This window comes from Serinus canaria, chromosome 3 (genome assembly GCF_022539315.1).
Source record: "Serinus canaria isolate serCan28SL12 chromosome 3, serCan2020, whole genome shotgun sequence".
Taxonomy (NCBI): Eukaryota; Metazoa; Chordata; class Aves; order Passeriformes; family Fringillidae; genus Serinus; species Serinus canaria.
This window is the reverse complement of record NC_066316.1, coordinates 42691737-42708383: the sequence shown is the minus strand read 5'-3', so window position 1 is coordinate 42708383 and position 16647 is coordinate 42691737. Positions and strand designations below refer to the sequence as shown.

At 37.5% G+C, this 16647-nt stretch overlaps 1 protein-coding gene across 1 annotated transcript in view; it reads right to left on the bottom strand.

The window, feature by feature from the left end:
• DISC1 (DISC1 scaffold protein) overlaps window positions 1-16647 on the bottom strand; it is a 188439-nt gene that overhangs the window by 84760 nt on the left and 87032 nt on the right. Inside the window, exon 9 of the mRNA XM_050972620.1 lies at window positions 10475-10663. Within this exon, the coding sequence (XP_050828577.1) occupies window positions 10475-10663 (189 nt within the window). The remainder of the gene's footprint in view (window positions 1-10474; window positions 10664-16647) is intronic.

Genomic DNA, 16647 nt, shown 5'->3' with positions numbered 1-16647 from the left:
TACATAGAAACAATATCCTACAATAATAATTTAACTGTAAAAGTCAAAAGACTGTTAAGTTCACTGAACTAAAAATCAACAGCAATTAGCTTTTAGCTTAAATATTCAAAATAAAGCACCTGATTCCTCTTTAGTAGACAAGGACCACCAACGACCAAAATTTATCATTTTGTCATAAAGCTTAAGGATTTCCTAGCTAAAGGAATTGCTGACCAAGTCCTGCTCTTTCTTATGTGGACTGTACTTTCATCAAAGTAAGATGATCTGCATCCCAGCAGCTCAGCTCAGAAACAGATGCTGGAGCTTCAGTGTGGAGAATGCCAGAGACAAAACCCTGAACTCTGCTGAAACTGGAGGCAAAACTCTTCCTGGTATCAATGGATCAGAATTCCTGCCTCCATGTATTTTCAAAATTCTCTCTCCAACAAAACATTAAAAATGATGATTATGAAAAATCTAAAACAGCTGCTGTTTTCTGCAGGATTCAACATTTTCCAAAGGTTCTTAAAGTCAATCCTACAAGGAGATGTGTCTGGTGCCTATTTGCTCTTCTCTGGCACAGAGCACAGATGATTTTTCTCTGTACAATGTTTTAGAACACAGGAAGTGGGAAAAAATTAGTAGATAAAATGTTTCTATGACTTCTGATCCAGATACAGGATTGTTTATCTGCAGAAAAATACACATAGTTTCAGCCTGTAATTTCCAGCTCACATTGTTAATTATATTTCAATGCACCTCACTAGATAAGAGGTATAATCCAGCCAAAAGCATATAAAGGTTGTAGTCCAAATTATGCAAGGTGTCTTGCAGCTGATAATTCCAACAGGTAATGAACTGTTTAATCTTATGCAGCTTGCCAAACATGCCTGTTTATCTTTACCCAAGCCTTCAACATGCACATCAAACCAAAGATATCACCCACAAATTTGATGAGTGAATGTCCTTTTCAGTTAGCATCAAAGTTTTCATTATATTCTACTACAATATTTTTGTGTAAAGAAAGTAACCAGGTTCAAATGCATCAGCAAGAAAAGCAGTGCTTCAAATATCCAGTTCTGTGAATTTCTTACATTTCTTACATGATCTCAGCCTATCAGTAGAAATCTGGCAGGCCATCAGAAATACTGATCACAAGCACCTGCTGCACATGGGCCACAGATTCTTTGCAATTATAGATGACAAAATTCCTGGGCCTTATACTATCACCTGCTGCTGTCGTGTCCCGTGCCCAAATACTGAATGTGCGGAGCTCACAGCTCACAACAGGATTGTAACAGAAGCAGTGGTTACATCCCACCTCCCACAGGGAAACTGGGGCCCAAGTCAACTGAAACATCAGCAAACTGCCTCTGTTCCTGCTCAAGTAAGAGCAGAAATCCAACTGAAGGACTTGGAGTTCCAGCTCCTAACTGCAGGCATTAGGGATCCCTTGGTTTGCTGCCCTTCGCTCCTGTTTATGTCTCCAAGGACAGAGAAAGAAAATTCTTGGGTGAAAACTTTCAGTTCCTGAACCAGAAATGGAAGGTATTTAACTTTGCTCTAAATAATAAGATTTCCACTGCCTCAGAGTAATCAGTTAGGATTTAATGGAAGTACAGAAAAAGACTAAAAGCTTAGAGAAGATGTAAATACATTTTCTTTGGGGAATCAAAGTCAGGGAAAAAAAAAAATCTTTCTTCCATTTAAATTCTCTGTATTTCTACTTGTCTGTCTGGGTAAAAGGTGTAAATTGGAAGAGGTTTTCTATTGTAAAGCCTTCTTTACCTTAATACATGTAGCATTAAAATGATTTTAGAGAAAAAACCCAGCTCTTCTAGAAAGAATTAGAATTTCCGTAGGTTTTTTCTGGATTTATCATCAGGTATTATACCTCCCCAGCTTTTGATAAATATTATCCATTACTCCAGATTTAGTTATACTTCTGCATATCTGTGGGTACTAAGCCTGCAATCATGCATGGATTGTGATCACCCTGTGGTGACTGAAGGAACAAACTATACAGCAGACAGTAATTTCATTAACTTTAAATAGTTAATTAAGGGAAAACTCAGTCAAGGCTGGTAACATCCATATTTTACAAAATCTTTTATAGAAACTTTCATTTAGGTTGTATCTTTACTACTGTATACCTCAAAGAAAACCTTAAACCAAAAAAAGCAAGGCAGAAATGACATCTGACAATCTGCAGGAACAAAAACTGGAGAAAAAAACCTGCATTTCATGAGGGACACCTTGTATTTCAAATGGAATTGTATCCCAGGGGATTATTTTGCTTAGATGTACATAATTTTAGATGCTGTATCTGAATATTGCCAATCAATATCAAAGCAAAGATGAAAGGCAATGTCTGAGAAAAAGAAATATCTGACTTTAGTCAGTAAGGTGGATTTACCACCAATGTAAGGAGGTGTAATTCTTTACAAACTGCATGTATTTATGCAAGCATAGAATTAGATTTATACACTGTAATTTGAGAACACTGTAAAAACTCTCGAATGAAAACTTTTGTGTGGAAATGTAGTAAAGTGATAAAATTTTGAACCAAAATAAATACATCTGAAAAACCTCTGCAATTAAAAGGTTAAACAGTATCTTCACTCTGCTTCTGCTGCAGTATAGTCTTCTTCTAGCACATCAATTTTATGTTAGTTATCCCAGATGATCCAAACCAACATTTTCTTGCTTACAGCTAGAAAATTAAATAAAATCCAGAACACTAACTGAATAAAAAATGCTGCACTAATTTATCTTCAATTTGCAGAAAGTCTGAACATTTGAAAGGCTAACTGCCTGAGACTGGTTTCACTGAAGTACTACTTGAAAACAAATTAACACTATTTCTTAAATATTCTATCCATCTCTATACTTATCCTCAGGAGAAACTAAATGAGGCTAAGTTTCCTAATGAGCCCTTTGCACATTTCTGGGACCTGAAAATATCATGACATGTTGATATAACTTGAACAACATTAAAGAAAAACAAACCCCAAACCAAAACAACAACACCACACACAAAAAAAAAACCCTAATTGAAAAAAAAAGAAGGCAAAGCAAAACCATGCTGTATGACACAGAGAACAAAACCAAAAATGAACATAACTTAAACCTGTGAATGGCAGATCAACTGTTCACTGACTTTTCCAATAAAACTTGAGGTTTTTAAGTTTTCGTACTTCCAACTTATTAATGGTTTGGGATCAAGTTGACAAGTACATGCTGTAATCCCATCCAAAAGGCCAAATATATACAGGCAGTAGCTATATGTAATGGCAAAATGAGCAGAAACACAAAATTAATCACACTTGGGGCACTTCCCCAAGAGCCTCCTTGTGAAACAAAGAAAGCAGTATTTACCTTTCTTCGAAAAATAATTTGATCCTATCTGCTAAGAGTCACTCCAAGTCATCACTTGTCTTGGTCCTCTTCTGAGCACCCCACCACCAGGCCCACAGATCTTTCTGCCTGCCTCTGAGCAGCTCGTCAGACACAACATCTGTCTGACAAAACTGGAATTCTCTTAATATTACATTAGGAACAGCAGCTATAAACTATCAGGAAGAGAGTAACAAATTTCCTAGCATGATATATTCAAACTCCAGAAGTGGCAAACTAAAGAATGTTTCTTGGTTGTCACCAGGGCTAGTGTCATGCTAAAGGAGTTTGAATTACATTTGGGAACCTGCTTTATCTGGCCAACGAACAGAAGACACTATTTTTTCTCTCTTTTTTAATCCTAGCTTTCTGGCATCTTAGCATCTCATTCTTTTTCAAACCAACTATAGCCATTAGGGAAAAAACCAACGTGAATTTTCCATCTGAGCCCAGCACCTCAGAAGATGCAGCTGCAGAATCGAATGAAGAATGATTAAAATTGGTGGTATGCATTTCCACATTTATTCCAAATTTCACTCATCTGTGTTGCTTTTTCCTACTTATTCTGTTGCATCGCAGTCAGCTGAAGAAGCTGAACTAAAAAGCAGAGCAGTGCAGAAACCTGGAGCAGAGAGGGCAAACCAGAATAATTTGATATGACGCCCACTCCAAAAGTCTAATGCACCGTGCATATAGCTGGCAGCAGCATTTCAGATGTAAAGGAATAAGTTGCCTGGAATACCATCAGAACTTTCTGTTTGCTGGTTTGCCTGCACACCAGCACAAAAACGTGTCCATAGTGGATTATAGGGGGGAGATTGCCCATCTCCCATTGCAGTAGGGAGCTGTTCAGTGGCACTATTCGCCACTCGATTGCACTTCCATGACTACAACAGAACCAGTCTGTATTTCTGTGGCCCTAAAGTTACAGAACTTTGATGTCTTTATGCTTATCCTAGTTGAAGAGGACATCATATTCCCTGAAGAGACCCAGCATAAAACTTCAGCCCAAGCTTTATTCCTTGCACCTGGCAGATAATCTCCTCTATGACTGCAGTATCTGTATTGGGTCATTTCAGGAGTTTCTGTTCTGTGTGTAATTACCCCATACTGCTGTCCAAAAAGTATTACACAGGTACATAAAACATTTCAATCAGGTTATTGCCATCAGATCTTGGAAGAAAGAGATAGAAGAGAAGCTTACCTTTGAGCATCAACAGAAAAATGCCCTGATCAAAAGATCTCCACAGATATTGGCAGGCTCTGAACCAAGCTGCTTTTTCAGTTCAAGCTGCCTGAATTTCATATTTTCTGCATTACAGATTTGCATCTAATTATACAAAAAGGCCAGATTAAATTTAATACCTCCACTGCATTTATACAGACTAAACCTCTATGCTCCAAGTGAAAATCAAAGTATTTTACATATTTAAATGAACAACACCAGACAAGATGACCTTTAAAATCACCATTCTAAGAAACACAATTACAAGTGACTTAAGACATATGGCAAACTTAATTATGCTTAAACATACTGGCTTCCAATCTTTTCCATCATGACAAAAATTGATGTCTAAAATTAAAATGTATTTGAGATTTTAGTTACAGGAGATGCCTAGCAGAATTTACTCTTTTTATGTTACTAAATTCTATTGACAGTGTTTATCCAAAAAATGCAATTCCATTACACAAAAAACCCTTCAAGTACTTATAGTTAAATACTACTTAACAAAGATGATGAGGATGATTTTGTGGATGCATGACATGGAATGAATATCATAAGTCTGAATTTGATCCTCAAAGCTTGGTAGCCACTTGATACACAGCTACTACCATTACAGAATTATAAGACCAGAAGATGTATATGTGTATACTTTAATTGTAAGATCCCAGGTGCTTTAAAATGAGCCAAGAAAATGAGACCAATGCTCACAATCAGTGAAACACAAATAAGCACACAGTAAGCCTAAGAGTGCAAGTCCATGCAAATGCAGGAACACCAATTTTTCAAATGAAACAGCAGAGAGAATACTAATGAGCAGAGAGGGTAACTACTCATGCTGTATTTGCCCAAGACAACACAAAAGGAGCTCTGCAAGAGTGAGCTTCTTAGGGGTTTTGTTGTTGCTGTTGTTTTATCCTTTTGGTTTTCTGTGTGGACATGACTCTTCCACGTTGCCCAACAGAAGGCTGCCAAGTGCTACTCTGCAGCATCAGCTCAGAGTAAAGGATGCTACCAGCTGCACTGCCAGTCCATCCCTGCATCATCACTGAGGGTTTCAAACATTCTGTGAAAGCTAAACAGAGGGATCACTGGCTAAATCCTGAAGGACCACTGTCTGAGTAGAGATGGCCACAGACATAGGCAATAAGCCATTCAATTGCACCACTCACTTTAATGGCAGCAAGCATTTCATAAAGGTGTGACAAGCAGAACTTAATGACATCGCCCAGATTAGAAGCAGAGGTACAACAATACTCGGAGCAGCTACTTCTCCCTCATGGAAGCCCATCTGTTACACACTATGTGGGCTCTCCTTTAATGATTTATTTAAACAGAAGCCATCAAAAGGTTCAGCTCTTCAGTTTAGAATGAGATAATTGCTCAGACAGAGGACAAACTATAGAAACAATATGGAAAGCCTATTTGGTGAAGAAAACTAGCACTGAGGAAGAACATTAAAACCACCACCTGAAAAATCAGTAAACAAAACATGGAATCATTCTGATTATGTCAAAGGCACACTGGTTTATGTCATACTTAGTTGGTATTTTTGCAACAACTAAAAATGGCATAAAATTGTTGATAATGTTTAAACATTTTCAAATAGTATTCCAAACACCAGTCATGAAGAAAAATAGAGAACCTTTTGTATTACAGCTATCATTAAAAACAAATATTTAAACAAACAAAAAAAAGCTAGGCTTCCCAGTGCAAAGCACACTGCATGTATTTCTATTGTAAGACTTTCTGTGTTGCATCTACCAGAATAAAAACGTCTTTGAAATAGAATAAAACTGCTTTGTAGCAAATGGTCATTAACACTTTGATAAATCACATCCTACACAATTGTATACGAAGCACGGAAACTTCTTTTCATAAATATTTCAGTATACAATAGCGAGTATTACGTTAAGCAGCACCACTTGTGGTTTCTGCTGTCCACACAATATTAAGTTTCAGACTAATTAATTGCATCCTTCACAACAGTCAAATGTTCAGCTTTTGGAACAATGAGTATAAAAGTAGCAGAATTTTTGTTATTCTTCAAAGTACATTCTGAACATATTTATTCCTAATTAGAATTCTAAAGCAAAAACATTGAGGTTTACTTTATTTTTAAAAAAACAGATTAAAAAATGAACTCCAATAGGTTTTTCTTCTGTTAAAAGGACAAAACACTGTGAGATATTCTGTGCAAGCATGCAGAGTGTGTGTATTGAAGAAAAGAAAGCAAAACTGAGTGTGATAGAAATTTCCAGCTTCCCAAGAAACCCCTCTGCTACATCTAGCTTGTTGCTTAAAAAACATATCTGTTCAATTCCAGAAAGCTTTACTGTACAAGCAGACTGGTAAGAGCTTTAGGACTTACACAAGCAATTTCTAAGACAATAAAAGTCAAGGCTGGAAACAAGGGTTGAGCAGAGAGATTGAAATATCAGCCTTCAAATAGTAGTTTGGGTTTTGGTGGTTTTTAAAAGGGTTAAAAAGCTATTTTCATGTGCATGAAAGCCTTTATTTTATATTTCCTCTAGAAATTAATGCAGTATAGAAATTCTACTTAACATGACTTGGCAAGCACAAGCCAGCAATTAGCTCGGGAAGCACGGTGTCCCCTAGCTCTGTGTGTACACACATTACATACAGGAGGTGCTTTCCCAAAAGTGTAATAGGGACAGAAGAAGGCTGAGAGCAGCCAAGGAAAGAACTCAGCAGACGAGACAGGAAAACTTGCCCATCAGTACTGGTGATGAGGAAACCACAACAGGAGGGTAGGTTTCATTTCCAGCCCTGGGTTACAAATGCCAATCAACCCAAGCCAGGATTTATAAGCACAATCCAACAGTTTGGCAGACAGGCAAGTAATTAAGCTTCACTTGTCTGGAACACAAGTTTGGTTGTTTTGGGCTGTAAAGCAGTTCTCTTCTTTGCCATAACAGAACCTGACTTTATAAGACAGGTCTGCTCAATGATCAAGCACAAGATCTTCAGCAATTTCCCCAGAACCGTCACGTCTTCAGCTGAGGTCCGGAAGAATATAAAGCTCACCCAGAATCAACAGCACCACTAGGTCTTGTATGTTTATTGCAAGGATTGATTCAGTAAGGATTGATGCTGAACCATCAGCTGGGAAACTGTTTCACCACCATTTCAGGTAAAATTACATGACCTCTAAGTCTCTGGATTTCCTATCTGTAAAAAGGCAATCAAAGTTGATCACTTTTATAGCCGTTTTGATGGCCTCAGAAGAAAGTCAATGTCTAAAGGGCAAGTTAGTACTATTCATCCTAAAATGCTAATATGTAGTGTTGCTTGTCAATGCTTCTATTATCCAACATGAAAAGCATATTTTTTAGCATCTCTAAAAATACGAAAGGATTTTTTGTCAAATTTCCTTCATTGAGAGCACTGACAGCTCTCAGTGCAGTAAGCCAAGCCTGATTTTTGCACTACATCTGCAATATCTTTTATACTTGGGCAGCTGGCACAGAGTGAGAAAATTCATTAACATGCTAATGATGTGTCCTATTTAAAATTCCAGTTCTGATTATTGTGTGATTAAGTCTCTTCCCTTGACGTCTGCTTCCTTATATCTGCATTAGTGTGAGAAATCAACAATTATTAATGAAATAAAATAGGTGACCAATTTACACACAAGATAAAGACAAATATACACACATATTTTAGCATTTAAATTTTTTTGTTTAATATTTTCCATACAAAAGAGTATTATGTTCAGTTAAAAAAAAAAAAAATCAAAGTTTTCAAGATGCTCACAGGCACAAAACAACAATTCAAGTGCCAGATGACACAGAAAAAGACATGTATAGGACCTAACCCTAACCTAGTGCACAGGTTGGGCAGGAACACAGAAAAAAAGGCAGAACTGCCTTTCTCTGCAGCAACACAGATTTTATTGGCATAAATGAAACCAGGCCTAGGGCTCTGATGCAAGTCAGGTCAGCTACCCCAACTCAAATCACACCTTTCACAGTGCAGACAATGCCAACACAATTACCTCCAGTTCTTTCAAACAACAGCAAAAACAAACGGCAACAAAATTGTATTCCAATTCTTTATGCTTTGTTCTCTAAACATATAAGTGCTGTGCAAAATAACACTGTTCCATAAAGGTGGCCTCTTTTCCTCAAGACACCATCTGCATACTGTTTTCCAGAGAGTATCTGAAAGCTTACATTCAGTTAAATGTGTTGGTATCAAACCCATGCCAGTGTTCTCAAATATTTTCATTTTTTAAAGGAGAAAATAGGGTTGATCACATGTAAAGGAGGCAGGAAGGATGAAAAGGGAAGATGTTGGGTTTCAATTTATGTATCTCTGAATAGCATCTGCTTGACAGTATTTCATTTTAACACAAGGATAAATTTCTCCTTATGCCTACAGAATCACAGTAAATTAAAAGAAGATCTACAGAGTAAAACACCCAGTATTTTGAAATTTATTGTCACAAATTGTGGGACTCTAGAGGTCAGGTAAAAAAGGTATCTGCTTTCAGCTGTATAAATGCAAAATGGAAAAAAATGGTCTATGAACTTATACCATTTCTGTTGCTTCAGCAAGCATCTTGCACAGGCTTGATTTAAAACCTCGCGAAATTAAAACACAAATGAGAATGTACATGTATGTTATAGGAAGTTTAATTGTACTAAAATAAAAGAGAAACAAAATGGGCTGATTAGAAGGTCAGAATCCTTTTCAACTCCCTTGAAAATCCAAGGAAAGAAGCATTGCCTGATGCCTGATGTGCATTTATGCATTTGTATCACAAAACACTAAATTTGAGGAATAATTTTTTAAAATTTTATCTAGCTTCTAGAAAAGCAAGTTTTTATCTAGAAGTGTGTGCGTATTTATATAATTCTTCGTATTTTTAAAGCATTGTCTTAGATGTATCCAACTGCCTACAAATCTTTTTGTTTTTAAGACAGCTCTGCTTATCCGCTTGCCTATGAAGGAACTTCATATGCTTCTAAAACAGAGGCACCTTCCTGTCTTCACCCAACCTACTGCTCATAAGATCCTGAAAAAGGAAAGACATTTCAAAATCCTAAAGCTTTAAAGTAGCTCTCAGGATTGTATTTAGTTTTGGGGTAATTACAGTAATTGTACATTTGTAGTCAATCAAATGTTACTGAGCCTTTTCATTTAGCAAGCAGCAAGGTTATTTTAACTGCTTCAACTTCAGGAGTGAGTACAGCAGGTAAGAGAGTAAGGCAAGCCTAGGAATGACTTTGCTGTTTGATAATTTGCCAGTAGCTTTCCCAGTAATCACAGACAACCTCCCCAATTCCACCATGACACCACAGCCTGAGCACACTGCTCATAGTGGTGCTTGGCAAGTTGTTTAAACTCCCTCTCAAACACAAATTTACTCTGAGAACTCTTGCTTTCAGAATCAGGAATCTCTTGCACCTCATACGTTCAGACCCACCACCAAATGTGTTATATATGTATGCACTAAATATTTGGGTTTATATAGTAAACATGTTCCTATTGTCACAGCCAGACACATCTTCTGCTTCTGCATAAAGATTTTGTGCTCCTCTGTATGAGAACACAAGCACAGCAACATCATCACTGTGATAAAAATGGGCTTAGAAAAGCAAGGTTTTGAGAAGTGGGCTAAAACAGATTTCTTAGAGTGGTATATTGCTGGGGTATCCCTTGTTCCTCACGGCCTCCCCCAACTCCAGGGGGAGGACAAGAGGATATTGAACATACTTCTTCTCTAGGTCATTCCCAGACTTTCCTCAGGACAATCAGTATGTTTTGCGAAATGCAGAATGATTCAAACCCAGCACATCTCCAGGAGTTCAGGTCTGAGCAAAAAGCTTTAACAATCTGTAAACTACTCACCAAAGGCAGTCTCTCCTTGTTCAAGTTCTTGTCTCAGTCTGGTGTAATCATCTTTAATTCTCTCTAATTTTCGTGTATTTCTGGCACTCAGAACCAACAGTTCATTGAGAAGTCCTTCCAGTCCCTCTTTCTCAGATGTTAATGATCTTATTTCTTCTGCAAGATCCTTTGCAGTGCCAAAATTACTTCCTGCATGTTTCATGGGGGCAGGGGAAGAAAGAAGAAAAAGACAATGAGGCAGACACTTGGAACATCAGTAGCTTACATAGCAATCCTGGGAAACAAGGCAATTATACTTCCCAACAGCAAGTGAAAGGGGAAAAAAAGAGAAAAACTGCTTTGCAAACATCCATATCATTAATATTACAAGAATAATAATTATAGCTGATTTAACCTTACACACACAGAAATGGTGTTTTCTTTAATTATTGATTTAGAGTTTTTCAGGAAACCTGTTCCTAAGGGTTCAAATAATGTCACACTGTAATTCAATGATTATTGCAGTGTGATCTATCAGACCATTTTCTTCTTTTGGAGGACCCCTCAACACAGAGTACATTTGAAATAGAGACCATCAACATGCTGGACCCTAAAGTATTTCCTCTCTGAACAAACCCTGTACTGGTTTTAGTAACAAGCACCAAAGGTTGTTTATGAATGGCACATTTCATTTTTTAAATGGCCTGCACCTCAAGCAAAGACCACAGGGAGATGTTCTTCTCAGAGAACACATTCAGAAGTCACAACCCTCCACTTCTGGCTCTCCCTGAAGAATGAAATGTCACAGACAGGTAGGATGTCTTGGCAGCACCAGCTTACACTGTTCTGGAGTATTTAAAAATGTCTGGTTCCTTTGGACAGGGATACAGAGTAAAAAGTTCAACTCCCAACTGGTTTAGAGTGTAGCCTAGTAATATTTATCCACTTAACTGTTCTGAAAATCACTTTTATAAGCAGCTGGAGAGGAATGTTTCCTTACTGTGCAAAGAAGTCTTTTGTAATAAATAGAAAAGGACAGTGAGATACTCAGCCATTAAATTACTTTAAATAGCAGTAGAATAACAATGTTACATTTACATAACTGTCCCAGAATCATTTTAATGCTTGAGATACCTGGCTGGGGGAAAAAAAAACAAACCAAAATATACATACAAAAAAACTAAACCCACCATTACACTTCAATCTAAAAAATTCTTGATACAAATAATTTCCATATAGAATTGCCCAATAAAAGAAAAAAGATCTTCAGCATAAGGCTTAAGCCGTGATATCATCCTAAATTAACAAAAATTTGGTGATATGATCTAATAACTAAAGGTATTTAGTAAGTAAAGGCACTTATAAGATTCAGCCTTGAAGCAAATATTAACATAAAACAAATCCAGTCACACAAATGTCTCATCAGCTTTTGAGGTATGTGTAATGACTTTAGACTCCTGAAATCACCTTATAATACCACCAGCATTATTCAGATGTAAGGGTTTCTTTTTGGTTTTGTTTACACAATATGATACACTGTTGCTTAGACACAACAGATCAATTGAAAAGTTTATTTTCAAATGTTACCATACAATCCAAACAATCCAATCCAAATCAGAATATCCTGAATTATTGCATTACATCTTTTTGACCTGACGTCAAAGTGCTGGTCACAAAGCCTTAAAAGGAAACAGTTTGGCTGCTGTTCAGTTCCTTCAAGACAAGGCAGCAAGAACATGATGCAAGTGTTCACGCTGGTCAGAAGATGGCAAACCACCAGCAGCAGCTGCCAGGAGAGGTTCCACTCCTCCAGAATGCCAGAGAAAACAGGAGCACTTCTACCAAACACCTACAGCCATTCTCCTGGAGCAAAGGTGCTGTTGCAAACTCAAGTGGCTCTATGAGGGCAGGTGTGCCAAAGGGAGGCTTGCACTTACCAAAATTTTGGAAAATACTTTATCAAATAAGTCAGGTTTGAAGACTGAACATTGCTAAGCACGGTAGTCTTGCTTTGCATTTGGTTTTTTGGTGGTTTCTTTAGTCCCAAGGCTATGATAGTTACATTCAACCTCTTCCTCATTTAAGGGTGACATTTCCTTGCTTCTTTTTAACAGGCCAAAAGTCCTTCATTTCTAATTCCCAGTTAAAACCCTATTTGACACTTCTGTCTCATAATAACAATTAAAAAACTATAAAAATGCTTTACACATTGTAGGATCATATGGCTTAATAGAGCTTTACTGGGAAACAACAGCACAAATTTTATTACCCTAATTTGTCATGTTTCCAAATGGGCAAAACCAAGCAGCAAAATAAGCAAGACAAAATCACTGGGAAAATGGCAAATATCCAGATGCTTCTAAGGCAACAAGACTTGAGTCCACCTTTATTCACCTGAATTCATCCCAAGCATCAAAGCACAGGAGCCTTAATAAAACATGAAGGTGAGAAAATCTTCATTAGAATCTGGAGCCTGCTGTTACATTTCAGAGGGCAGCAAGGAAAAAGGTATGATATTGCATATGAAAGTTTTATATACACTGAATGGCTCTGAATTCCCAGAGGAGAAGTTTATATCAAAACTGAGGCTATAAGGAAATGGCACCAGACACAAACCCAAAAGCAAAAGACACCCTACCTGCTGCAGCTTCCCATGACAGCAAAAATGTCTGTAAGTCTGCAGTGAAAATTCAGAAGAGCATATAAAAACTGAGGCATCACAAGCACCATTATCAGTGAGCTCTGACCTCAGTCCCAGTAATCAAAGTAACTGCTTTCTACATGCTATAAGCAGGTTGATTAAAAAATTAATATATAATCCATAGCTGCCAGCATTGAAAAAACATGCCCCCCTATTTTGTTGTTGTTGTTGTTTTGTTGTGGTTTGTTTTTTGTTGTTGAGATGTCATATTGTATGCCATACAAACATTCTGAAGACATATGTCAAGATACTTTATTCTGCTAATGCTCTCAAAATGTTTAAGTTCATCTTTGTGATAATTTAATAATTAGTTTGCCTAAGTGAACACAGTAACTGTTACATTGTCAGCCACTGGGAGCTATGTTTTACACAGCCATACCAGTGAGAGGGCTCTGGTTGGCTGATATAAGTTAAGTCAGTCTAACTCTTCCCAGGAAACTCAAAAATCATGCAGCCAATAGAACTGCTCACTCAGAAAAGACATACAGAGAAAACAAAGCTAAGGAATCAAAAGTCTAAGACCAAAGCTGAGATTCTGATCTAAACCAGGACATGGGACAGAAATTCTGTGAAGGTGACCGAAGAGCAAGATGCCACTTTCCCCATCTTTCCTTCTGTCTCACAGTGATGCTTGCTGCAGATGTGCAATTTTAGCCATTGCATCCATGTCCATATAAACACACTGGGTGAAATCTGGGGCAGGGAACTCGCAGTAGCCAGTGCTCTGAACAGGTAATGTGCTTGCAGTGCACTATCAGAAGGAACTGAGCATGTACACTTCACTTTGAGGCACTGAACATTACCATTGCCTCAAAAGACAGCAACAAAAAAAGTTAAATCTTCCTTCTTAATCTTGCCCTCTGGGGCTCTCTCCTTCCATGCATCCTTCATCCTCTACAGAAAGTGACATCAGGTAAGCTCCAGCAGCTTGATGTGAATGCCAAAAATACCAGCCCAATCAAGCACAACAACCCACACAGGAAAAATAGTAAAAATTTTTTAAAATCCCCAGGCAGAAAGTAGCTATAGAATTGCTTTTACGTAGTGTAACATTAGTAAATTTCCGTTATTTCCTCCATTCTTAAAATTTTACTCGTATGGTTACAGCTAAATTGTACTCTGCACATCAAATATATTTTCTATAGATTTAGCCACAAACTCATGCCCATTATAATACCTCATTGTCAGATTTTACTGTATTGTGCAGATTGTTGCCCATTTAGTAGTCTTGAAGCAAAATATCATCATTTTGATACCATTTGCCAGCAACAAATTTATTAAAAATACAGCTTGAAATCTGTGCAATTTTACCAAAAAACAGGAAATACCTTATTAATTAAACTTTATTAAATATTTCCCCCTTCAAAATATAAGACAAAGTTAAAGGTCCACAAATTTTTAGTCACAATTTTTTTCAAATTTATGGCAGAAGTTATATACATTCTTAGTGACCATTATTTATACTTGAAGCAGAGAGAGAAGTCTAAGTCCCGCTGAAAATATATTCATTGTAGTACAAACAAAGGAGTAATTTTTTTCATTAATAATAAAGCATATCTATTTGACACTAGCCTAAATGTAACAAGGAATAGACTGGTCATTATTTATCATTATCTATAAATTAATTCTTCATATACTTACAGCACTACCTTTAATAATTCATAAGTGAAAATTTGCATTTTAGCTTAAGGCATTTGCCACCGTAGTATTTATCAATGGTACTGGAATTCAAGGCTGAAAATCTTCCACCCTGTGATTAATGAGGATACAAAGTGATTTCAACACCACAAAAGAAATTGAACAAAATAAATATCATTCACCTCCACACAAAGGGAAGGGAAAAAGCTAAAGACATGACAGAAATGTAAGATTCTGGAAGGCCTGCCAGTGTGTTTGCACCTCTGAAAAAATAAACTGCAAATGAGGGACAGTCTACCATCTCCTCAAACATTTTACAGAAATCCAGCACATTTGAATTGCAATTATTGTTTTTAAGCAATAACACATGTCAATGCTTTTATGAAGCATAACACAACTACATGATTGATATGATTCTGAAAGGTAAATGCCAGCTAGAAGAAGGTGAGAGACCCCACAGACATACATTTGGAGGAGCAATTCTCAGTCACAGAGTGCCTCTTGTACCTGGACTGAATCAGTCACCATGGAACAACTCAGGAATAATTTAAAAAAACTAGGGGTGGTAGGGAGCCCAAATTAATAAATAAATTAACCCCAAAGTAATAACATTTCAAATCAGTAGCAACAATGGGGAAAAAGACATCACTGTCCCCTTCCACAAGTGTTTTCTCTCACGCACTCCAGACCACAGCACAACTTTTCTGCAGGGTGATAGCACCTTTTCTTCACAGCTCTCCCATCCAACATGTCTCCTTTGAGCACACAACCACAGAAAAGAAGCTGCCAGAGAGATAACATGACCTTCTCTCCTGCTCCAGGGATAGCTGCTTAGGTATGAGGAGTGAAAGAGAGTAAGTTGTTTCATGACTGACTTCTCCAACAGAAGAAAAGATTTTCTGCTGTCTGGTCACATATCATGCTGGAACTTCAGCTACAATGAATTACCCTTGAAGCTCACTGAAAGCCAGTAACATCCAGCAGTCTGACTTGAAAATGAGATTAAAAAGATTAAAAGCATAATGTCCTGGTTTCAGCTGGGATAGAGTCGATTTTCTTCTTAGTGGCTGGTACAGTGCTGTGTTTTGGATTTAGACAGAGAACAACGTTGATAACACATTGATATTTTTACTTGTTGCTGAGTGGTTGTTAGCTTAAAATCAAGGACATCTCAGTTTCCCATGATCTGCAGGCAAGTACACCAGGAGCTGGGAGGGAGCATGGCCAGGACAGCTGATCCAAACCGGACAAAGGGATACTCCATACCACAGAACATCATACTCAGCAAATAAACTGGGGGGAGGTGGCTGGGAGGGACCAATAGCTGCCTGGAAATGGGCTGGGCACTGGTCTAGGGGTGGTAAGCATCACTTTACAGGCATTGTGCATCACTTGTCTGTCTTGGGCTTTATGCCTCTCTCACTCTCCTTTTCATTACTATTATTATTGCTGTTATTTTTATCATTCATATTATTATTATATTTTATTTTGCTTCAGTTATTAAATTGTTCTTATCTCAACCCGCAAATTCTACTTTTTTTCTTTCAATTCTCCTCCCTCACTGTGAGCAGAGAATGTCCCCATTTGCTTTTGGCTGGGGACAAACCACAACACAGAACTGTCTGAAGTCTGAGGGACTATGTGAGAGTTGGTTTGGGGGGACTCACTAGCATTATTTTTCAAATGAGTTAACAGGCGTGCCAAAAAGTACACTGCTTGCACCAATACATGGTGGCAAGTTTTATTTCATGGAGTATAAAGTGAGTGTTGTGGGAAGACATGACCATACACAGCACTGAATGCCGGAACCAGACACTACAATCATGAAGTAGAATTGATCTGAATACGCCTCTCA